Consider the following 25,093-nt stretch of genomic DNA (forward strand, 5'->3'; position numbering starts at 1 on the left):
TCGAGATGCCTTTGTCTGTGTGAACCCTGAACACCACGAGTATTAAATCGTGCTCTTTCACATCTTTTTGTTTGTTCAAACTGCGATTTGTATTTGTTCGTTCAGGTTCAGGTGCAGGAGGGACTTTGAGGAGAACTTCGCAGAAGAGAGCTCGGTTCAGTGTCGCTGTCCGTGATACACGGCTCTCTCGTGCGCACCTAACACAGCACGTGCTACTCTGTTCAGCTTTTCAGTGTCTTGTGTTTGGATGCTTTAATGTTTAAATCGACAAGCGGTAAGGCTTAAAAACATGTGAAAAAGATTAGCTTTCGTGACGATGCGCAGCAGTGGCCCGTCAACTGTCCTGAGCATCTTTTTAGGCTGGCCTCAGGCAGTCGGTTATATAAAATATCAAGGTGAAAGTCATCATAGCTTGCTTAGTATAGACCCAGCTCCAAACCCAACTTTGAGAATAGATTAACGGCGATATATTTTTTTTATCGCCCGATAAGAGTCTCGCGTTAATGCAGCACGTTAACGCCGATAGCGGCCCACCATTATTTCTAATACAATTGGTCTTCCATGATTTTTAGTTGTCTATTGACATTTAAAAGTTGAAAGCTGTTAACTCTTACAATTCTATGTGGGAAGGCAGAATGTAGGAGTCCCACCACTCTATGTGAGGAATCTCCCCCTCTCCCAATTCCTTTTTGGGGGCAATAAGAGCCAGTTTAGTGGAGGCCTGTATGCCAGTCTTCTTAGCAGCCTGAGCAATCTCCATCTGTAATTTCTCCAACTGAGCCTGATAACAGAAGATAATATTGTTTCTCACTTGTAATTGCTTTATTTAATTTGAATCTATTGATTTTAGAGTAAAAAATAAAAAGAAGCATGCTGTTAGCCACCTTTGTGCGTATGCGCTGTGCGATCTTTTCAAAGCGTCCCTGTTCATGGAACCTAAACCCTCTCTTGGCTCTCTGTGCAGAGTTGATGGACACACGTGTGTCAAAGTAAGACGTGGATTCCAGGTCATCACTGGGCTTTTCCTTTAACTGCTGCCGAAACTGCTCCCTTTTCACTGCTCTGATGTTGGCTAGAGAGAGAGAAAAAAAAAACATTAGTAATAAAGAAAAGTGAGAGATTCATATTTCTGTGGCAGCACATGGTACCTTTTAGAGTGGGCATACGATGAGTGAGTTCAACTTCTTTCCCACTGGCATCAACAGTTCGTCCAAGCTCATCCAAAATTAGGGGTGTTGGCTTTGTGACCTCACGTGGTTCCACTTTACTGTAAGCAAATATAAGAAAACCTTTAACATTAATTCTTTTTAGCAATACATTCATCCTAAACATCAAAAAAAAAAAAAAAAAAAAATCCTAGAAAACATAATTGTTCCCAATATTCATCGTCAGGGCTGCCAAGAATGTCTACATGCTCATTCTAAGAATTGTTAATTTTAGATGTATAAAATACTCACGGTGGTGCAATGCCCATGGCGTGCAGGTTAGCCAGGGCTACCAGGTTATGTGGCCCTGTGTTTCCCAAAGCTCCCAGAATTCCAGGTTTCATAGCCAGTGTGGACTGGATTTTGGCCTGCAGCTCAGCTGCCTTGCGGGCTTTCTCTATAGCGTCATTCATGAAGTTAGCAGCCTGAGAGGGAGCGATGGACTGGGTCGCACCCACTGCTGGAAGGATGGGTTGTGGAGCACTAGAGTCTGTCTGAGAGGGAACCAATCTAGGCTATGAGGTGAGGTATAAAACAATTTTTCAACTCTACAAAAACCCTGTTAATTGGGTGGTAAATCAAAGAAATATATATACTATATTAAAAATTAAAAATGTATAATTGCTGACTGCTTAAAGAAATTAAAATTACTAAACTGAAAGTGATAAAAACAAGAGCTCATGCTAAGCAGGGATAGGCAACTTCGGTCCTGGAGGGCCACTGTCCTGCAGAGTTTAGCTCCAACCTTAATTAAACACACCTGAACAAGGCAATCACTGTTTTCGGGATTACTAGATAGATACATGCAGGTGAGTTTTTATGAGGGCTGAAGCTAAACTCTGCAGGATAGTGGCCCTCCAGGACCGGAGTTGCCTATCCCTGTGCTAAAGTGTACATTACGATTATACATCACTACAATGGTCCAGTGGTTATTATACATTGATTTATTTGTGGCAACCTGCCACAATATCAAAACTGACTGCCACAAATAGATTTTCCAAAATGCCTTGGCTTTGTTGAAAAGACATGAACACTGCACATTCCAAAATCTAAACTCGGTGTTTTATTTATATCACTGTATTTCTGTTGGAAACCAACTGTCTTCAGAAAAGTTTGGATGCCATTTTAATTTAATATTGCATGTAATGTCAGAAGCCCCTCACTGCAGAACAAAGATCCAGGCCCAGGGGTTGGTTCCAATTCTAGGGGGTGGAGATGGATAAGGTGAAAGGAATTCGATCTGGATCCAACCTCACCCCCTGGGATCTTGTGTTCTGCAGTGAGGACCATCTATGTAATGTCTGACAAAGCAACATTTATGAGTGGATCGCTGCTTTGTGTACAGCAGTTATTGGGGAAACCTCTATCCCTTCTATCATGAGATCGCAACTATATTTTGTTTGTGATGAATGCACTTACTCAACCATTGTTGTTTTAATAGATAAATAGGCTGTTGCAAATTGGAATTATAGTGGAATTACTTGGAATTTTGTTTTACATTTTCTAGGCAACATTTGTCATCGGTTTAGTTTTCAGAGAGACTGCATAAGTATTCGCATAAGTCTATTAATTTATATAATAAAAAGCCTATAATAAATCAATAGACCAGGGGCCCGTTCTTCGTACGTCGCTAACTCAGTTAGCTGGATTTGAATGTTGACGATTTGGCGTGATCTTGGATCATTTGGTTCTTCGAAGCTCATCCTGGAGCTGCTGTCATAGCAACAGGTCCGTTAGCTTAAACCTGCTCGGAAGTCCATAACAGCCTTCTATAGACACAGCCAGTTTTACTCACTGAAATATTTGTCATAAAATTATTACTTCATAAGTGTATTAGAGTCTTACACACATGCTATACAGATAATAGAGTCGTGCATTATTTTGAGTGATGACTGCTATTATAAGAGTGGCTTGATGGAGCGCAGGAGATGCAGATATCATAATATTGACCCTTAAGAAACTGTCATTAATGCGGTCACGTAACAAATCTGTCCAAATATAAAATTAAATGAATAGATAATTTCTACATTGAAATAAAACTGTAAAGACTGCGCAACTATTATAAATTGCGAATGTAAATAATTGGGAATAATGAAAAAAATTCTAATAAAGTAAAAACATGTATCTATTATCTGTTTCATGTATCTGTTATAACATTTACGAAGTTTTGTATGCTTGGCTGTTTCCTTATAAAATCCAGAAATTTGTCAAGTTTTTCGACAGGTGTCGTTTTAAATTATATGACATCATTACATTGCAGTCTTGCCACCAGCCAATCGCTGCACTGCTGATCATGGTTTCGAGTATCGATACATATCCCCTTTTAAGAAAACACATGAACGCGCAATTTTCTCACATAACTCAATCCAGCGATACTAATCATACACAGCAGGTGTGTTCGAAGAACCCAATTAGCCAGATCAGGATTAGCACGATGATATCATCTTGGATGTGTCATTTGATCTCGGATGTAATAAGCGACGCACGAAGAACAGGCCACAGATGAGGTAAAATATACCATTTGTGTTTACTGGTGAAATTGCAATACCTGAAATGTAAAAGTAAATTTCTCAAATTACTATGATTAAGAAAATTGACACTCCAGATCACATAATTCAGTGGAGAATTAATAGAAATTAAATTAAGTCTGTTCTAGGGGTGTGCACGGATAGTCGAACATTCGAATATTCGTTCTGCTCTAATTATTCGATAAATAAAAATGATATTCGAATTTCTAAAATAAATAAAATAAAAAAAGTCACAATAAAACCTAATTTCGTCACTTTCTGTGATTCCCCACGGCATATCTGAAGATGCATGCAAGCAAAAAAATTATTAATGAATGAATAAGGGGCCGTTCACATATCGCGCCTAAAAATGCATGGAAAACGCTAGGCCCGCCACTTTCTCCTTTCCAAAGCGATTGGGCAGAAGCACTCCTGAGGCGTCTGCCGTTGCTAGGCAACAATGATGCGCTCTCTCCATGAAGACGCGGAAATTTCAGCAAAGGATAAATGGATTTGCAGCACAGAAAAAAATGGCTTTCAGTAGCTCTACATTTATTTCAAAATGGCAATCCATATACAGCTATGATCAGCTGTTCCTTCATCTTGGCTGAGCTTTCAACGTTGTTGAAATGAATGTATGAAGCTGAATGTTTAGTTCTTGTCACATGACCTGTGGTGCACTTGCGGCTCTCTGAAAAGTTGAGATGTTTTTAACTCTATGCGGTGTGGAAGCGATTTAAAAGAAATGGGCGCATACCGCACGCCTACATTGGAAATAACAATCTTGAGCGCGCAAAAGATTCGATATGTGAACGGCCCCTAAGAACTGCGGTCTTCTACAGCAGCGGTCCCCAACCCCTGGGCTGCAGACCGGTCCGTGCGGCATTTGGTACCAGGCCGCACAAGAAAGAATAAATAACTTACATTAAAGCTGCAGTCGGAAACTTTTGGCCCTCGCGTCTGGCGGAAGAACATTGTAGCCGGAGCTACTTCTCTCGGTTTACATCTGCGGCAAGTCACGCAGGTACTGTGCTACTTTGCAGCGTTGCCGAGCCCAAACAGACTTAAATAGTCCGAATATAAACACTTATTATAGGTGTACCATAGTGATTAAGGATAAGACAAAAACACGGTTTGAAAATGGATTCATGATGTACTCGCTCATTATATATTATCCATGTTATGTTGGCACGATGTTACGAGGATGCTGCTAATAAAGTTGCATACGAATGCACAGTGGATTCATGTTTATTATATTTACAAAATACCAGAGTTTTTATGCCAGTCGTATGGTTTTATTTTGTTGTATTTATGCTTCACAACTTAATGCCCAGTCCATGAAAATATTGTCATTAAACCGGTCCTTGGTGCTAAAAAGGTTGGGGACCGCTGTTCTACAGTACTTCAAATATGCTGTGGAGAATCACAGAAAGTGACCGAATTCAAGAAAATTGTTGCGGCATCTCTCAAGCAACGAATAAATGGAGCCATGTATTCCACCAGATGAGGATCCCATTCAGTGGTGAAATGAAAACACGAAGCGCTTCACAAAACTTATTTGCTTAGCACTTTCTCCGCGGCCGGCCTTATTGTTTACAGACTAAGGAGTCGACTTTCCCCTGATCATGTTTACATTTCCATATTTCTTAACAAGAACATGTAAAACAATAGAAAAAAAAGCAAAAAAGATTTGCTGACAGTTTAAAAGTTTCAAAAGTTAAGTGTATGTTACACTTTTTTTCACTTTTAATCTGTACTTTAGTTTTTTTGCACGCATTGTTAAAGGTTTTCAGCTACAAAACACGATGTGTAATGTTCAAGCTTATTGTGTGCAAGCTTTTTCAAAATGTAGGAAACAATAAATGTTGCTGAAAAATAACGCCTGTCTCAAACTTAATTTAAATAAACAAATATTCGATTTTTGTGAGCTCAAATATTCGAATGTGATATTTGCAGAAAACGCCCATCCCTAGTCTTTTCCAAAGATACCATAGATAATATGGTTCTCAGATACCAAAGAAAAAAATCTCTGTGTAACAGCAGCTGATCCACACATGTGATTAAGCTCTAATCTGATCGGATGGTCCATTTCATCACAGAGCGACGGGAAAAATTAAAATAAAAGTCGACAGATGACGAAATGTGGTCAAATTACTGTTCTCATAAAAATAAAAATTTATAGTCTTACATGTTAGACATTAAATCCAGGTTTTCAATAAATATTTTTGAAAAAAAAAATATATATATTTTTTTTTTTTTACACAGAATGATCCTAGAGTCTGCTCTTATTCTATGGCACACCACCATTTTTTTAAATTCCCTAGTGTTTTTCTAAACACAAGTACTAAAGGCCAATCAAAAAACAAGTTCTTGGTATTGTATTTGTTTTGTTTTTACCTGCACAATAGGACTAGGAGTCACAAGACTTAGCTGTTTCTTTCTCTCCTCTATCTGCCGGGTGGCTGCTTCCATCATTTGCTTGATCTGAAAATACAATATCACAGATAGTAGTAAAGGGATAGTTAAAAACCTCTACAAATCATTCACTTTTTTTTTTACTTAAAGAATAATCTTTAATTTATAGTCCAAAATGCAATGCGGTTTTGATTACTTTAATTTCTGTACCTAAAAACTAATGCAAGACCTACCTAAAAAAGAGGGAGCGCCAAATTCAAATAGACTATCTTCCGCCTATTTTTCATTCATTCTTTTTTCGGTGGATCACCTCATTCTGTTTGTGACACTGTACACTGCAAAACCATGATGTATTTTTACTACCAAGACGCAGTTTCCGGCCGTGAGTTATTCCATAACGGACGCAAACAATTCTGTCGCAGAATTGAAATGTAGCAAATAGTCTTTATAAGCTTTCCATTGAAAAACAGCGATCTGTCGTCGATGCTTGAGGCTTAGATCTTTATAATGATACATAGATTGTCAAGATTAAATTTGTCCCGTTTCATTTAATCTATTCATAAACACTTAAACGTGCAAGACAAGTGGCTTTGAGGACGAGGGCGTCATGGGAATCATGGCTTTGATTATCATTAAACATACACAAACTGAACCAAGTTAAACCCTGCAGCTTGTGAAGACACATTGGTGTGTATAGAGACAAATTGATCAGTATCTGGAAGAAACCGAACAGTATTTATATAGTTTTTTGCCACTTATTTTGAACTGTCCTGAGCACGTCCGCCTCTTTTTCTTCACCTGTGCGTGAGGTGTCGTCTTCTTACTTTATGACTGAAGAAGATAAATCGAACACACTCAGGAGGTGCTCAGGATAGTTTAAACATTGCAGTGAAAATCATAGGTAAAAAAAAAAAACAAATACTGTTCAGTTTCTTGCACAGACCAATTGTTTTGTGTTTTTACACATCAACGTATCATCACAAGCTGCAGGGTTTAATTTGGTTTTGTTTGTATATGTTTTATGATTCTCAAAGTCAAGATTCCCATCTACTTACATTATAGGACTGACAGACTGCAACGGTTTCAATTAAAAATCTCAGTTTGTGTACTACAGAAAAAAAGTCACCTACATCTTGATGACAAAGGGTTAAGCAGATAAACATAAAATTTTCATTTTGGGTGAACTATCCCTTTAAGACTGATGCTGGCAGTACATAAAAAAAAATTACATGAGAAATTCTTTCTTTCTTGTGCTGCACACTGAGCAATATCCATTTTATTCAATCAAGTCATTATATGTTCTGAGTATAACAGTGATCACACTTACATTACATTTTATTAAATGGTTTCCATTTTATTACAGTGTATGTGTTCCATCAAATACCTCTGTGTCTAGTGTCAACCTTTACTGATGGTGTATCTGTATGTGTGTTACCTGCATTTTGGTGAGCATGCCAGGACTCTCTGTAGGGGGTCCAGGTAAAACAGGTGGTTCCTCCACCTCCTCAAAGCGAGGCACCCTCTTCTTCTTTACCACAGATTCCACATTGTCTCCATCCTTCACTCCTTCCATCTCATCTCCAAACACTTCCTAAATAGAAAAAGATACAGAAAAATAGAAAAGAAAAAGACAAGATATACAGTCAGACTTTAACCATGACTTCCACCTTACATTAAGTGTCAGTTTTAGGTGTGGGTGATATGCTGCTCTTAGACATGAGATCAAATCTTTTGAGCTGGAAATGAATTTGGACTATAGTCTCACTGTTACACTCATGTGACATTTCCATGCTGCAATATCACAAAAGCTTGTCATCTAAATGCATTTAAGTGGTACAGTTTAAAAACAAGTGGTAAGCATCTTACATTTTGGTATGTTTGGTATGTCTGATTAACATGAATGTTAATAAAACAAAGAGATAATTTCTCAATGTTCTAAACTGAATAAATTTTGCAACTTTAATAGGGATAAATCTATATTTAATTAAATACACTTAGAAATATGCAGTGTTGTTTGTCTTTTTTGCTTGCAATTTATTCTTATTTCAGACTGTTTAATTTTACTTAAGATACTATTCTTTTTTGTGATTTTTAACAATATCACAATTGTGAAACGGCTAAGTCTTGTGGCAATTGTGATATTGTCACAAGAATAATGAGAATCGTATAAAAATGTTGATTTCACAAAAACTTGAAGTTAAAAAAAAAACTTCCATGAAATAAGATTTTGGTCATATTGCCCCCCCTACTCAGTTTCAGAAAAAATGACTTAATTTACTGCTGTGTTCTTTCAATAAATGACACTGGCACAGCATACATGCAAACAAGAATCCAGGATTTAGCGATGTACACTGTGTACACTGTGAAAAACATGATACCACCCAAAATTAATGGTTACCCCAGGTAAATTATAAGCAGTGTGAAACGAGAAACAAGATGCCACAATGACTAGTTGAAATGTGAAAAGCCCTTCAGAAACTGTAAATTTAGGAGGCTCACAAAACTATACCTTCAGCTCTCTTTTGCGGTTCTTCTCTCCTGCTCCTTTATTGCCACGGGAGTTTCTACTTTCCTCAAGAGCTTCAAACAGACGCTCAACAAAGCTGCTTGCTGAATCATCAAGAAATGGCCTTAGCTGGTCTAAAAGAAGAAAACATCACTTAATGAAAAGAGCCTCATAAAACCCTAAGCCCCATTTAAAAACACACAATGAGTAATTCTGCACAGTGTTGCCCTTTTTTCAAATGCTACAAACACCAGTTGTAAACATCCCACACATCATCCTTATCTATATAAATTAGAACTACTTTACAATGACTTCACACGGCCCTTGCATTTTTTGGTCCAGGCAGCCCACTACCACTTCGAGATATTTATGCAGGGGTGCACATGTTTTTTCACACTGGTTCTCATATGAGAACCTGGAAATTTGGTTTGGTCCTCACATGGCGGCATATGGTGTGACCATCAAATAGAACCCAAAAAAAAAACAAAAAACAAAAACAATATTGATATGCATTATTTTGTATTATATATATATATATATATATACACACACATATATATACACACACACATATATATACACATATACACACACACACACACACAGTCCAGACCAAAAGTTTGGAAACATTACTATTTTTAATGTTTTTGAAAAGTTTCTCCTGCTCATCAAGCCTGCATTTATTTGATCAAAAATACAGAAAAAAAATATTGTGATATAGTACAATTTAAAATAATTGTTTTTAAATTTATTATACTTTAAATTATCATTTATTTCTGTGATGCAAAGCTCCTGATCCTTTAGCAATCATTCTAATATTGATGATTCATTATCAAAGTTGGAAACAGTTCTGCTGCTTAATATTTTTCATAACATGTGATACTTTTTTTTAGGATACTTTGATAAAAAGTAAAAAAGTAAAAAAAAAAAAAAAAAAAAAGCTGTGCTTTTAAAATATAATTATTTTGTAATAATATACACTACTGTGTCAGTAATTTGGGGTCAGTAATTTTTTTTATTTTCTTTAAAATAAAATCAATACTTTTATTCAGCAAGGATGTGTTAAATTGATAAAAAGTGATAGTAAAGAAAATATATTATTAGAATATATATATATATATATATATATATATATATATATATATATATATATAATCAGAATTTTATTTTTATTTTTAATAAATGCAGTTCTTTTTAACCTTTTATTCATCAAATATATATTAGACAGCAGAACTGTTTCCAATTATTTTTTTTAAGTATATTCAAATAGAAAACTATAATTTTAAGTTGTAATAATATTTCACAATATTACATTTTTTTCTGTATTTTTGATCAAATAAATGCAAGCTTGATGAGCAGAAGAAACTTCTTTCAAAAACATAAAAATAGTAATTTTTCCAAACGTTTGGTCTGTACTGTATGCTTATACTACTAAAAAAATCTTCCATGTTTTATTTTTAATAATAAAAACTTTCTACAAAAAAGTTAAGTTAATGTTCCATAATTAAAAGATACATTTAATTAATGTTTTATGTGTTTAATGTTTAATGTGCATCTCAGAAAATGCTTTATTTAAAACCAACTGAAATGGCACTTAATTCATCGGTCAACCTTATTGTCATTGATGGCACTTAAATGCACTTAATTCATCTGTCAACTTTATTGTCATTGTTCACAGTAACAATTGTGTGTGGGGCTATGTGATGTCACAGTTTATGGATTCTGTGATCAGTAACCATTAAGACACTGCTTATGATTTATTTGAATTAAAATAGAGAAATGAGCAGATTTTTATTATTATAACATGTGTGTGTGTGTGTACACATACTGCCCAACGCACATTTATGTTCAAACATGTAGAAGTGAATTTTGCATAAGCTCCCTTTAATACTCACAGAAGTGATTGTTTTTGGTTCTCCCAAGGCAAGATGCACTGTGGTACAACATTTAGGTAACTTCACTTCATTTATAAAACCCTATGCTAGAAATGTGGGTGTCATTCTTGACTCAGAACTCTGTCTTGACAAACAGATTACTTCTGTTGTTAAAAACAGTTTTTACCAGCTCAGAATGATTTCCTGCCTGAAGTCATTCCTATCTTTTAACGATCTTGAGACAGTTATCCATGCCTTTATTACATCACGGCTGGATTATTGCAATTCCCTCTACTTGGGCCTCCCAAAATCATCACTTAGACGTCTGCAGTTAGTACAAAACACAGCAGCGCATCTTTTAACTGGCACTAGGAGACGCGAGCACATCACCCCCATTTTGGCATCTTTGCATTGGCTCCCAGTTCGTTTTAGGATTCAGTTTAAAGTTTTATTGTTTGTTTTTAAGGCACTTAATGGGCTCACCCCAACCTATATCACAGACCTTGTACAACCATACTCAGTTCAGGTCACTGAGATCTTCAAACAAAGGGCTCCTGCTTGTGCCGCGCTCACGGCTTGAACAGAGAGGTGACAGAGCCTTTGCAGTTGCTGCCCCACGTTTGTGGAACCAGCTCCCCCAGGATATTAGATCTGCCCGCTCCATTGCTGCATGCAAATCCAGGTTAAAAACTCATTTTTATTCCTTGGCTTTCCTTGTTCCCTAACCTGGTACCTCTGTTTGTTTTCTGTATTTCGGTGTGAGCTGATATTGAAGGCTTATTTTTATTAATGTTTTATATAATTATGATTATTGAATCTGTGTGTTTATATTTTTATTGTCTTTTTAGCTATTCATTGTACAGCACTTTGGTCAGTTTTGCGCTGTGTGTAAATGTGCTTTACAAGTTAAAATGACTTACTAATACTGGCTTGTTTCCACGTAACTAGTGGTAGACTGATAAATCAGCCGATTAATGGCATTTTCCAAATATCTGCATTGGCCGATAAGGTTTTCTGTTTGGCTGATGCATTAAAGGCGGGACTTTTATTCTGATAGCGCCTGAGCACATCATTCTCCCTTTTGTTTGCAGTCATCATCAACAGTTCTGTCTAAGACTGACAGAAGTCTGTCTAAAGATCAGATAGAACTGTTAAACAAAGGAACTAAAATGTATACAGAAAGTATTAATTGCTTTTATATTATTTTTTTATACTATTATTATAATAGTTTCTTGTTTGCCGTCAACATTCAGGAAATAAGCATTTACATAATTTAATAAAATCTTTGAAATGGCTAATGACTGACACAGACTCGAGAGACTGTTCTGCAGAGCTTTCTCTGTTTTATTTTCTCTTGAAAATAAAATATTTCTTTGGGAAACAAAACCCAGGGACTGTATGACTCCTCAGATCCATGGCACACGAAAATACACTACATTTGTCGCCCAAACAGGGACAGGAAAGGAGCAGCAGAGTGGATAATAATAATAATAGTAGTAATAATAATAATTCATTACATTTATATAGTGCTTTTCTAGGCACTCAAAGCGCTTACATAGTCAGGGGGTATCTCCTCATCCACCACCAGTGTGCAGCATCCACCTGGATGATGCGACGGCAGCCATAGTGTGCCAGAACTCCCACCACACACCAGCTTACTGGTGGAGAGGAGACAGAGTGATGAAGCCAATCAGCAGATGGACGGAGGCCAATGGGCGAATTGAGCCAGGATGCCGAGGTCACACTTCTACTCTTTTCGAAAGACATCCTGGGATTTTTAATGACCACAGAGAGTCAGGACCTCAGTTTAACGTCTCATCCGAAGGACGGTGCTTGTTGACAGTATAGTGTCCCCATCACTACACTAGGGCGCTAGGACCCACACAGACCACAGGGTGAGCACCCCCTGCTGGCCTCACTAGCACCTCTTCCAGCAGCAACCTAGTTTTCTCAGGTCTCCCATCCAGGTACTGACCAGGCTCAGCCCTGCTTAGCTTCAGTGGGCAACAGGTCTTGGGCTCCAGGGTGATATGGCTGCCGGCTACTTTTGAGCTGACTGATGAGCAACACACACACAGTTGTGGCCACCATAGAATAAGGTAAGCATTTTTGCTTATATAATTAGTGCGTGTTGTTGACTGGTCAGTTCTGAGCGATAAGGTCACTTAAAATCTGCTCTTTCAAATTTAGAACTAAATAAATAAAAATGTGGGGTTTTGTTTCGAGAAGAAAAACTGCATACACATATTTGGTATACTGTAAGGAAGGCCTTGATGTGACCTTATTTGAATCTAGATAGTGTTGGCAGAAATACATTGTATGTAAGAGTCTGTGTTTATTGAAGACTTGGCCTAAGAAAGACAGCAATAAACGGGAAACAGATGTAGAAACGCGCGGAAAAGTCCTTTGGATACCGCTCTGTAGAAGTCATAGGGAAGATACAGAGGGCTGCAGGGGAAGGCAAAAATTCCTGCAGAGTACTGCTTTTTTACTGTGTTGAGGAACTGCATCAGTGAAAGTGCGAGTAGAACTGACAGGTCACTCTGGAGGAGTGTAGAGTAGTTTTGATGTATGATTTAATGTAAGTGTCTGTGTGACTGGCTGTAGTTATATGAGAAAAACTCTAAATCTAGTGAAGCAAGAGGTGCTCTCCCCTCCTGGACCATCACTTGAATGTGATTAGGTTACAGAGATGGGCGTGGCTGGTGATAAGAAAGGATGAGTGCAGGAGCCCTAAAACAATAAAGTGAATTGTATGAAGGTTGTTTTAGAGAAAAAATAAATAAATACAAATGTTCCAAGAAAGGGACTATGCAGAATATATAAATGATAAATTAATTAAAATAGTATATGCATTATTTAATAACTTGTATTAATAGATTAATTTAAAAGATTGCATGTGCTTAAAACTTTATATGTAATATGTGAAGACATCTAAAATGTGTATCTTGTTATCCCTGGGACTCAGTATGAAAGTTAATCCAGTACAGATTTTCAGAGATTTGGGCTTGAGTTAACTAAAACAAATAACTGGTGTAGTGCAATGTTGAATGAGAACAAGATGGGTGACAAAGTTAATACGAATTTTGATTCAAAAGCCATAGGCATTTTACAATGGGAATGGAACTAGTTGCTTAAATATTTAATGAAATTATTATATTTAAAATAATAGGATTTTTTATATATATTGGTTGGTAAACATTAATTCACCAATACCAGATTATTCTGAATTATGTCTGGAAATGCAGAAGAAAAATTATGATTGAAGTCTTTATTTTACCATACGCATGTCATGCTTTTATAAAAGGAAGGATTATTTTGTTTAATTGCAGTATACTTAGATAATAAAGGTAGCTGATTTCTGCATTTTGCTAAGAAATAATGCTTGCTATTTTTCTGCAATGAAGAACTTGCTTTACTAACATAGAATAAGAGAACTGCTGTTTTCAACCAGATGATTTTGTTTTTACTAAGGGACCACTGAAAGAGGAGGTTGAAAAGTGAAAATTAGAAAAAGAGCCGACTACTCAGAAACAATTTGGTCAGAAGTTACGTAGGTACATTTGATTAATGCAGTCTCTGAGTGTTCAAACTACAGATGACTTCTGAAACAGTGCCTTGACAAAGGGAGGCAATGAACTGGATTCTGTAAAGTGGCAAAGCAGCAAACACAGCTGCAGAGAGAAGAAGAGGGAGGGGCTGATAGATGTTCCCCTCCCCTCCTGAAAGAGGAGAGCACTCTTCAGCATGGAGAAAGACTGAAGTAAGCAGGAAAAGGTGAATCTTTCACTTGAGACTTTTTCTGAGGGTGAAGCGAACATTGTGAACTGCAGAACTCTGGCAAAAAGCAACCAAAAGCCAGACTGAGAAGAAGCAAAGAAACAACATCATATGTACATAAACTGATAGTCACCACTGATTAGCTACTACTAAATATTGTAGAAACTTAAAAGTGTCTTTGCAACGATTTGTATCGTAAAATCAATATGCAAATAAACTTATATTGAACTGATTTGAAACTGTGTGCCTTTTTGTTTCTTCCATCTATCCAGACATTCACCCCTGAAGTAGAACTACAGTGTCATCACTATATTTGTACTAGACTTCTTACCTGTGGTTTTCCTTTTGTCCAGGCCTTTTCCTACACAATGTAATGCTGCTTTGACCACAGTAGGTTCAGAAAAACCAAGGACCTTCTTTACTGTACGTTCCACCCATGGCCTCAGTTCATCAACCTCACGTTTGGGCAGTGACATGCTGAGGGAAAATCTAACAAACAAACAATATGCAATACTAATATCACAAACTTGTTTAAGCTTATGATTAGTTTCACAATAATAGATAAGCCTTATGGTTACAAAGAGCTGTCTGTAATTGTTCTTTATGTCCTTCTTTGATTGTTTTCCAGTTCAGACATCTACAATGACAAATAATGTAACAGTACGAAAATTTATGAATGTGATTACAACTTAAATGAAGATGTAGTGGCAAAATCACAAAAAAAGCATTTATAATATAAATATGCAGAATTTAAACATAGAATTAAACAATGATTTACTACAATTCACTACAAACTGTGACTGACTAAAACCTTTCTTTCAAACATTATTGTAATTAACTTAGTCTGACTTCGAATCAGAGCAATAAATTGATGCATGATTCAGTTCAATAACTGCCTCCATTGATCCATTAGCGGCTCCAAACCTATTAACATATGAGGCCCGTATAACTTACAAGTAATACATTTTCAAAGAAGTCAAGGCATCGGAAAAATGTTAGTTTTATAGTTGGTGTTATGCTTGAAAATTAATTTCGTATAATGCTTTGATTTTATAACAAGTAACAACTATAACTGTAGCAACTATAACATTTTGACAGATGTTATGATTATCATGATAATGTTTTAAAGAAGGGTTTCGATAGCAAACGAACCCTCAACATAAACACTTAACGTTAACGTACCTCTCACTTTATTCGGCTGTTCTACAGTGGAATATAGAGTTTCTTCGTTACTATTTAATTCCCGTTGTTTGCGTCCGTCACAAATTACGCTGATAAAAAATAACCCTCTAGTTATTTAAAGCTACAAAATTTTCTGAAATGTTTCTACACTCTTCTACTACCACGGTGTCCGCTAAACGTTTTCCAGCGACGAAAAGGAAACGGAAATCTCCGTTGAAAATTTCCGCCGGAAAGACACGCATTGACGCCGGCCATACCATAGATATCTATGGGCGTCACACCACTGCCATCTGTCGACCTGGAGTTTTTTTTTTTTTTTTTTTTTTTTTTTTTTTTACCTAAAATTAAAACAAGCATAGACATATAAATACCTAGACGCCTCATTGGCCGCTTTGAGACGTTGTCGCGATACGTCAACGCGTCCGCCATGTTAGTGAGGGCAAGACTGAATAAATGGAAGTAGATTTCAGAGGTCTGTGATCTACTTGCAGTAAAAAAAAAAAAAATCTTTGCCTCCAGTTATTTAGTTAGTTTTGGAAAATTATAAATTTTCGTAAGGAATTGTGAAAGCTCACATTTACTTCTTGATTTCGTTTATTTTTTCGGTTTACAACTCTAATGTTAATTTAGTATAACTATGACATATGCATTTAATGTAATTACATTAAATGAAATGTAGTTGTTTTATTGCTTCCTCTGTTTTCAATCCCGACATTTTTCTTTCTTTTTTTTCTCTCTTGTGTCTCAGGTCGGAACACAGCTCATTCCCAGTAGAAATATAGTAAAAGTGATATGTTATATTAAAAAGTATATGTAGTACAACTTAAAGTGAATAATATGAGAATCGATTACAACAGTACAATAACATATGTGATATAATAGATTTATAATAGCATAAAATTATGTATAATATGAATAATACCATAATAAATAACTGAACAACAATAGGTTAATAATAGCAAGAAGAATATGTAATATAAAGGGTGGAATAATACAGAATAGACAAAAATGAAGAATAAATTAATAGTTAATTAAAGCGTAAAATAAAAAAAAACTGAAATGTAATTTTAAAATACTATTTGTGTAATAATTATTAATCAAATTAAGACAAAACTTATGACAACAACACAAAAAAACTTTGGACATGAGTTCCAAATTGTGTTTAATTAATGAGCTCAAGTACAGTACAATACACACACACACACACACACATGTGTTTTTCATTTCTAGGCTATTTACTTCATGTAGTTTTTGTGTAGTTCAAGTTCAAGTCTGCTTTATTGTCAATTCTTCCACATGTACAGTACATACATACAGAGAATCGAAATTGCGTTACTCTCAGACCCCCGGTGCACACAGATAACATTAACATTAAAGCCTAAAAATCTAGATCAAAATATAAAATGTAGATAGAACTATACAATAAGGGAATGTTAAAAAAGACATATAATAAAATTAAAAATAAAGTTAAATAAATCAGAGCAAGGCAAAAGGCAGATAGAGTGCAAATCAATGAAGTGAACAACAGTGCAGATAAAAGATTATTTAGTGCAAAAACAAAAGCTTAAGCCTGATTAAAGTGGCAAAGGGCTCAAGAGCAGTTATTTTATTTAAAGGGGGGGTGAAATGCTCGTTTTCACTCAATATCCTGTTAATCTTGAGTACCTATAGAGTAGTACTGCATCCTTCATAACTCCAAAAAGTCTTTAGTTTTATTATATTCATGAGAGAAAGATAGTCTGTACCGATTTTTCCCGGAAAAACACGAGTGGCTGGAGGCGTGACGTGTGGGCGAAGCTAAAGAATCACGAGCGCGAGTAGGCTTTTGCGTTGAGAGCATTTGGAAGCTGTGACATTACCGTGAGGAAAAAAACATCCAAAACAAACCATGGCTAACAGTCAGATTCAGCGTATATTTATTATCCAGAATCAGATCCAGAGGCTGAAATTTAACAAGAGCAGCATCAGCAATGACGTCTCTATGTGGTATGTACTGAAACTGTATATATTTGCTTAGCGGTTTTGGAAAATGACTAAGTTCCACTTTATGTCGTCTTTTTTTTTTTTTTTAAGCTGTACATGTGGAAAGTGCAGTTTGATGACAACATCGCATGTTATTTACTTGATGTGCTTATGCGCCGATAGCTAAGTTAACAACACAGAGATATTTGAAGCAGTTTTACTCACCGCATGCGGTTCCAACACACGATCGTGACCCTTTTTCGTTGGGACTGCATTATCCTTAAGAAATAAACGATGTGCAAATACGGCGTCAAACTGGGCCTTGTTTGTAAAACAAGCATCTTCGAAATGCAGGGAACAAACTAAAACACTTGCACAACTCTGTGAATGCTCTGTAAAAATAAACTCCATCCACTGGTCCCTTAATGCTGTTTTTTTTTTTTTTTTTTTTTTTTTTTGGTAATCTGTGGAGGGTTGTCTTGCCCTGGCAACCAAAAACACACTTCTTTTGTGACAATTCGGTCTCTCGCTCTGATCAGTGAATGTCTGTGCTCTGCTCTACGGGAGCATGTGCTCCTCCGGCAGAAGTGCCCTTAGGACCCATATAAGGAAATTCCACTCCATCTAACTCACACAGAGCCATACTCGAAAAAAAAAACTTTCCGAAACTTGTGACAAACCGGAAGAGGTATTTTTGGTAGGTAATATTATATATGATATAGTATAATATAGAGGTATATTCATAGTTCAGTGGTGCCTGGGGCAGAAGAGGGGAGGGGGAGGCAAGTTCGGGAGTGAGTTCCGCTTCCTGACAGCCTGGTGGATGAAGCTGTCCTTCAGTCTGCTGGTCCTGGCCTGGAGACTTTGCAGTCTCCTCCCTGATGGCAGCAGGCTGAAGAAGCTGTGTGATGGGTGGGGGGGGATCACCTGCGATGCAGAGGGCTTTGCAGGTGAGACAGGTTCCATAAATGTCCTGGAGGGAGGGGAGAGAGACACCAATGACCTTCTCAGCTGCTCTCACTATACGTTGCATAGTCTTTCGGCAGGACGCGTTGCAGGCGCCATACCACACAGTGATGCAGCTTGACAGGATGCTCTCGATGGTGCCTCTGTAGAAGTTGTACATGATAGGGGGCAGGGCTCTGCCTCTCCTCAGTTTGCGGAGGAAGTAGAGAAGCTGATTTGATTTCTTGGCCAGTGTTGCTGTGTCTTCAGTCCAGGAGAGGTCCTCTGTGATGTGCACACCCAAGAACTTGGTGCTGCTCACTCTCTCCACAGTTGCACCTTTGATGGTCAGAGGAACGTGCTGAGTGTGTGCTCTTCTGAAGTCTACAACAATCTCCTTCGTCTTCTCCACATTCAGAGAGTGTGATGAAGCGACTGCCACTGCTCGCTTCTGGGGAAGGGAATAAAGGTAACTTGGGTCCGTGTGGATGTAAATGAGTGATGGGTTACTCGCAGAGCATTCTTGTGAAAGGTGAAATTTATTTACAGTGCCAAAAACACAGACGGTCCACAGTGAAATATGTATAGACAGGTGAACACAAAAACCTAAAAAGTACCAAAATAAATAAAAATAAACAAAAAATGAAAAACTTTCCAAAACGTATCCACAGTAAACGGTTTGCTTGAGGCACCGCAGTTGCACTCTCGCTCTGACTTGGTTAACAAGTCCTGATTATGTGTCTGGCCTCCCTTTTTATAGGCCAGACTCCACCTTCTTTGAGAACACCCATTGAGAGGTATAGATATAATATTTAAATTCTTACCAGTAACATTATACCCACCCAAAATGTTTATTTATCTGCATTTCTCACTGGTAATTATCAAATAAATACATTGTAATAATACATCATTATTAACAACACCGAAACACATAAATACCAAACACTTAATTCACATATAATCCCCCCTTAATCACAAGACAATGGTTTCACCGGCTTTGGCGGCACTGCACAGGCGCGACCCCCCTGTTTTGCCACAAGTATCCGCTCTTCGTCTGCTTGGTTTGGCCGACACAACGTTTACCCTCCAAAGCCCGACTACGCCCATACAACAAACAAACGAACGTACGAAGACACGTGAACAATGATGTGTGTGTGTATGAAATGATCGGGTATGCTTATGGACTGAAGGGGTAATTTGGTGTGGAGAAATGTCCGTGATCCATCGGACCGGCATGTGCACCTGCGTTGCCGATGGAGAAACAACAGGTGAGGACGGGAATGAAGAGTGAATGGGGTATGTATGGAAATATGTTTGTGTGTGCGTGCCAGTGCTACTCCCTCAGCGGTGACAATAAAACAGGTTTTTCACATTACCTTCCCCCTCTTCAAGCCGAGTACTTGCCGGAAACCTGGACAGATAGTTGGCAACCACGTTTAGCCTTCCAGGTCAGGGCTCGGTGATCTGTCGGCGAGTCTCCCTTGGCAAAAGCTTACGGCTGAGGTATACAACTGGCCTCTCATTTTCCCGGGTTCCCTGCACCAGGACTGCCCCAAGTCCTGTAGCGGAGGCATCTACCTGGACTAGGAACCTTTGCGTAAAGTCTGGACTTTGCAGGACCGGACTGGATCACATCTTCTCCTTCAAAGCTTGAAAGGAGAAGATGTGCTCCAGTCCGGATTTGCCATGCCTTTGCTCAGCAGGTTGGTCAGGGGTGTGGCAACAGAGGCGAAATTCGGGACGAACCGTCAGTACCAGCCCACCAGTCCTAGAAATGACTAGTTCAATGACTAGAATAGTTGCCCATTGCCTAGATGATAACCTAGATAGTTTGCCTCTTGTTTTGCCCACTCACATTTTGTCACATTTAATGTTAATCCCGCTTCTGTTATCCTTTCCAAGGTCTGTCTCATGAGCTGTAAGTGCTCTTGCCAGGAGTTGCTGTGTATGACTACATCATCCAGATACGCTGCAGACCACTCCTCACATCCTTGCAAGACTCTGTCCATTAATCTCTGAAATGTTGCCGGAGCTCCATGCAGTCCGAAAGGAAGCACAGTAAAATGGAAGAGCCCCAACGGAGTCTTGAAAGTGGTGTAGGATCTGGAAGTTGGCTCTAGGGGCACTTGCCAATATCCTTTGCAGAGATCTAGGGTAGTGATGTACTTGGCTTTTCCTATTCTCTCCAGCAGATCATCTATCCGTGGCATTGGGTATGCATCGAATTTGGATTGGGCATTGAGCTTACGGAAGTCGATGCAGACACGTAAGGATCCATCCTTCTTTGGGACGATGACCATGGGACTGCACCAGTCACTCAATGATGGCTCAATCACTCCCAACTCTCTCATCATCTCAGTTTCCTTCCTTAGGGGTTCCACCAGTCTCTCAGGTACACAATAAGGTCTCTGTCGGGATGGGGTGGAGTCGGTAAGGTGTATGGTGTGGTGTATTATCTCTGTCTGTCCAGGCCTCTGACGAAACAAAGTGGAGAACTGGTCTAGTAGCTTCTCCAATTCTTGGCGCTTGATGTCCTCTAAGTGAGTTAGACTCACCACAGATGCTTGCCTCTCTGCAACCTCAGACCCATCTTCCTCCTCCACATCCTTCACCATCCGTACCATCAACGCTGACTCAGGTTTTTTCCCTGGTGATTCCTTCCATTCTCTTAACAGGTTAAGGTGGTAGGTTTGCTTGGACTTCCCCTTGTCGGGATGGTGGATCTCGTAAGTCACTGGCCCCATCTTACGGACCACAGTGTATGGCCCTTGCCATTTCGCCAGTAGCTTGTGTGTTGAGGTTTGTAGTAAGAGTAATACCTTTTGACCTGGTTGGAACTGCCGTAGTCTTGCATGCTGATCATACCACCGCTTTTGTGCTTGTTGTTTCGCCTGCAGGTTTTTTTCGCTTGTTCTCGGTACTGCTCTAGACGGTCTCTCATCTCCAACACATACTGTACAATGCCTTTCTCCTTGGTTTTGGCTGCAGGACTCTCCTACCAGCTCTTTCGCAGGAGGTCCAGTGGTCCTTGCACTTGCCAACCATAAAGTAGCTCAAACGGTGAGAAACCTGTCGATGCTTGAGGAACTTCTCTGTAAGCAAATAGGACAAAAGGTAGCCACCTGTCCCAATCTAGTCCCGTGTCTGCAACAAACTTCCGCAGCATATTTTTGAGGGTCTGGTTGAACCTCTCCACCAGGCCATCGGTCTGTAGGTGGTATGGGCTTGTTCTAATAGCGGTAATGCCCAACTGTCGGTTCAATTGCCCCATGAGCTTTGACGTAAAGTTTGTCCCTTGGTCCGTCAAGATCTCCTCTGGAATTCCTACCTTGGAGAAGAGTTGTACAAGGCAATGGACAATTTTTGGTGTGGTGATGGTACGGAGTGGGAAAGCCTCTGGATACCACGTTGCATAGTCACTGATTACCAGGATGTACTGGTGACCTGTACTGCTTTTCTCCAGTGGCCCGACAATGTCCATAGCAATCCGCCTGAAAGGTTCAGAAATCACAGGGAGAGGTTGCAAGGGTGCTTTGCTCCGCCGGGTCACAGCACTGGGTTTTTTACATATAGTGAATGTGTTGCAGTGTGTCAGTACATCAGTATATAATGTTGGCCAGTGAAACCGTGAGCTGATGCGTGCATATGTCTTTTGTTGGCCTAGATGCCCAGCCCACGGAACTGTGTGTGCTAAGTGCAATACAAGTGGACGACAATAAGTTGGTACAAAAAGACGGGTCACATCATTGACTTGCAAATACAACACATTATTCAATAGCTCATACCTCTCATTACACAGATTCGATGGTTTATCCGAAGCAGTTTTCTCAAACAAAGGTTTTAACGTCTCATCATTTCTTTGTAACTCAGCAATATTCCCTAGTACCTGCCAGCCACTAACATCGAGACCCTCTACAGAAGGCTCAGAGATGGGGGTACTGAGGTACTTCTCAAGCCTTCTTTGTTGGCGTGACTTTTTCGGGCCCTTAGTCCCGCCCTGCAACAGACTACAATCAAGATCTGGCAGTGGCTGAAGACCTGCCCTGGCTTGCGACCGAGTAATGGCGGAACAAGAGACTTCCACCGGGTTTACAATGGCTTTTCCAGAGACTTTAACAGTGGCTTGTAGCCGGTCATTAAACACTGGTAAGTCTTGTCCCAGAATCATGTCTGTAGGCAAACTGTCAACTATAGCAACATTCAACAGGTACACTTGATCTTGTACTTCCACCAATACCTCAGCTCTGGGGTACTGCTTCACATCTCCATGTACACATTGAATAGAGGCAGTATTCAGATAGTTAACATTTGTTACATAACAGGATTTCAACATTGACTGGATAGAGCATCCAGTGTCCAATAATGAATGTACTGAATGTCCCTTAATAGTCACTTTGCACATTGTTAGATTTTCCCTCACACAATCTAAGTCAAAGTCTCCCTCACTTGGCACATAATAGTACCCGGTCAGCTTAGCTTTACGCGCAGGACATACTGCTGCTTTGTGCCCCGGCTGCTGACAGTAAAAGCATACCAGTTCTTTCCCCCCTGCTGACTTTGGTTTTTGCACATTGTCTGACAGTTCAGCATGACCCCTCTCAGCCCCAAAGTGCGTGCGGACAGTACCTTTAGATGGTTGAGTGCGTGGACCCCCACGATGAGCGTTCTGATATTGCTGCGCCAGCTTAGCCGCCACCAGTCCTGAAGTTGGCTCATGCTCTCTTACTCAGGTGCGAGCATCATACGGAAGAACCCGGAGTAGTTGCTCAAGGACAATGGCTTCACCAACCTCATCCTTGGAATGCTCCCTCGGTCGTACCCATCGCTAATATGGGTTCTTTAGGCAATGATAAGTCTCGGATGGTGACTCTCCAGCTGGAACAGTAGGTGTTCGGAACCTCTGCCGATATGTTTCTGGTGAGATGTTGAATTTCTCCAGAAAATGCCTCCTTCAGATCAGCGTACACCTCTGCCTGCTCCTCATCCATCGCCAGGTACGCCTCCAATGCTTGCCCCGTCAGTAATGGAACCAGATAATAGCTCCACTACCTCTGTGTAGCTGGTATTGGTAGATCCATTCGCAAGCTGTCATTGTCAGACAATGGTTCAGCAGGCCGAGTCGACTGCCGGATAGACTTAAGAAGACCCCGGAGCTCCTGCATATATCTCTCTTCTCTCTGCTGCTGGGCATCTAGGAACTGACGCATTAGGGAAACCATTCCCTCACCTGCTGTAGCAACTGGAGTTATTGGCTCCGTCCGTGGTGACCTGGACTTTTTCGAGGTATCAGGAAGCTCTGCCATCATGTCCTCTTCCTCTGAAGTCTCAGCTGAATTCCACGCCTCATCCTCCATCGTTGATATCTTCCTCTGTGACCTCAACCCCGCCCTGGGTTTTCTGCCTTTTGGCGCTGTCTTGCGAGTAGCCATCCCACCGCTGCCACCAAATGTGATGAAGCGACCGCCACTGCTCGCTTCTGGGGAAGGGAATAAAGGTAACTTGGGTCCGTGTGGATGTAAATGAGTGATGGGTTACTCGCAGAGCACTCTCGTGAAAGGTGTAATTTATTTACAGTGCCAAAAACACAGACAGTGAAATATATATAGACAGGTGAACACAAAAACCTAAAAAGTACCAAAATAAATAAAAATAAATAAAGATGAAAAACTTTCCAAAATGTATCCACAGTAAACAGTTTGCTTGAGGCACCGCAGTTGCACTCTCGCTCTGACTTGGTTAACAAGTCCTGATTATGTGTCTGGCCTCCCTTTTTATAGGCCAGACTCCGCCTATTTTGAGAACACCCATTGAGAGGTATAGATATAATATTTAAATTCTTACCAGTTACATTATACCCACCCAAAATGTTTATTAATCCGCATTTCTCACTGGTAATTATCAAATAAATACATTGTAATAATACATCATTATTAACAACACCGAAACACATAAATACCAAACACTTAATTCACATATAATCCCCCCTTAATCACAAGAAAATGGTTTCACCGGCTTTGGCGGCACTGCGCAGGTGCGACCCCCCTGTTTTGCCACAAGTATCCGCTCTTCGTCTGCTCGGTTTGGCCGACACAACATTTACCCGCCAAAGCCCGACTACGCCCATACAACAAACAAACAAACGTACGAAGACACGTGAACAAAACACAAGACACGGACGATGTGTGTGTGTATGAAATGATCGGGTATGCTTATGGACTGAAGGGGTAATGTGGTGTGGAGAAATGTCCGTGATCCATCAGACCGGCATGTGCACCCCCGTTGCCGATGGAGAAACAACAGGTGAGGACGGGAATGAAGAGTGAATGGGGTATGTATGCAAATATGTTTGTGTGTGCGTGCCAGTGCTGTTCCCTCAGCGGTGACAACAAGGCAGATTTGTCACAGAGAGAGATTGTTGTAACTGCACCACTCGGCCAGGCGGCTCACCTAGCTCCTGTAGTTTGTCTCATCTTTGTTGCTAATGAGACCCACCACAGTCGTGTCATCTGCAAACTTAATAAAAAGGTTGGAGTTGTGTGAAGGTGTGCAGTCATGGGTCAGCAAAGTGAAGAGGAGGGGGCTCAGCACACATCCTTGGGGGGCCCCAGTGTTCAGTGTGATGGTGCTGGATGTGTTGCTGCTGACCTGTACTGCCTGAGGTCTTCCATTCAGAAAGTCCAACAGCCAGTTGCACAGCGAAGTGTTGAGCCCCAGTTG

General features: G+C 39.5%; 1 protein-coding gene across 1 annotated transcript in view; it reads right to left on the reverse strand.

The window, feature by feature from the left end:
* The window catches only part of prpf3 (PRP3 pre-mRNA processing factor 3 homolog (yeast)), a 28,793-nt gene extending 13,100 nt beyond the window's left edge, over positions 1–15,693 (reverse strand). Inside the window, exons 1-9 of the mRNA XM_026250978.1 lie at positions 15,470–15,693; positions 14,619–14,776; positions 8,637–8,767; positions 7,563–7,718; positions 6,110–6,196; positions 1,458–1,699; positions 1,149–1,267; positions 885–1,072; positions 615–781 (exon numbers count right to left, since the gene is read on the reverse strand). Of these exons, the coding sequence (XP_026106763.1) occupies positions 615–781; positions 885–1,072; positions 1,149–1,267; positions 1,458–1,699; positions 6,110–6,196; positions 7,563–7,718; positions 8,637–8,767; positions 14,619–14,763 (1,235 nt within the window). The 5' untranslated portion in view covers positions 14,764–14,776; positions 15,470–15,693. The remainder of the gene's footprint in view (positions 1–614; positions 782–884; positions 1,073–1,148; positions 1,268–1,457; positions 1,700–6,109; positions 6,197–7,562; positions 7,719–8,636; positions 8,768–14,618; positions 14,777–15,469) is intronic.
* Between the last annotated feature and the right edge of the window lie 9,400 nt (positions 15,694–25,093).

The sequence above is a fragment of the Carassius auratus genome, unplaced genomic scaffold (assembly GCF_003368295.1).
Source record: "Carassius auratus strain Wakin unplaced genomic scaffold, ASM336829v1 scaf_tig00026259, whole genome shotgun sequence".
NCBI classification, from domain to species: Eukaryota; Metazoa; Chordata; class Actinopteri; order Cypriniformes; family Cyprinidae; genus Carassius; species Carassius auratus.